Here is a 497-nt window from a genome sequence, read left to right as displayed (position 1 = left end):
GTGCTGCTGCTGCTGGTGGTGGTGGTGGTGGTGCTGCTGCTGGTGGTGGTGGTGGTGGTGGTGCTGCTGCTGCTGGTGGCGTGGTGGTGCTGCTGCTGCTGCTGCTGGTGGTGGTGGTGATGTTGCTGCTGCTGCTGCTGCCGCTGCTGTTGGCGGTAGTGCTGCTGCTGCTGCTGCTGCTGCTGCTGCTCTTCCTCCTCCTTCTCCTTCCCCTCATCCTCCTTCTCCCCCTTCTCCTCCTTCCCCTCATCCTCCTCCTTCTCCCCCTTCCCCTCCTCCTTCTCCCCCTTCCCCCTCCTACTGAGCTTAATGTACGATCCATTCATCAGGCTCTTAACTGCCATTCCTACTTTACACACATTAAAAAACCCGAGAGCCTGTAATTTGCTAAAAACCCTGAGAGTGGCCAGAGTCAATTAAGTCTTCTCACGTCGGCAATGTCGTCGGCAGTGCTGTCGGCAATGCTGTCGGCCATGTTGTCGGCCATGTTGTCGGCC

The 497-nt window shown here is 58.1% G+C and overlaps 1 protein-coding gene across 1 annotated transcript in view; it reads right to left on the bottom strand.

Moving 5' to 3' along the window:
• LOC106819013 (putative uncharacterized protein DDB_G0283527) overlaps positions 1 to 487 on the bottom strand; it is a 47,041-nt gene extending 46,554 nt beyond the window's left edge. Inside the window, exon 1 of the mRNA XM_014823672.1 lies at positions 431 to 487. Coding sequence (XP_014679158.1) covers positions 431 to 487 — 57 coding nt within the window. The remainder of the gene's footprint in view (positions 1 to 430) is intronic.
• Between the last annotated feature and the right edge of the window lie 10 nt (positions 488 to 497).

This window comes from Priapulus caudatus, unplaced genomic scaffold (assembly GCF_000485595.1).
Source record: "Priapulus caudatus unplaced genomic scaffold, Priapulus_caudatus-5.0.1 Scaffold2744, whole genome shotgun sequence".
Lineage (NCBI taxonomy): Eukaryota > Metazoa > Priapulida > Priapulimorpha > Priapulimorphida > Priapulidae > Priapulus > Priapulus caudatus.
The sequence above is the reverse complement of the archived record's forward strand: the minus strand, read 5'-3'. Positions and strand labels throughout refer to the sequence as shown.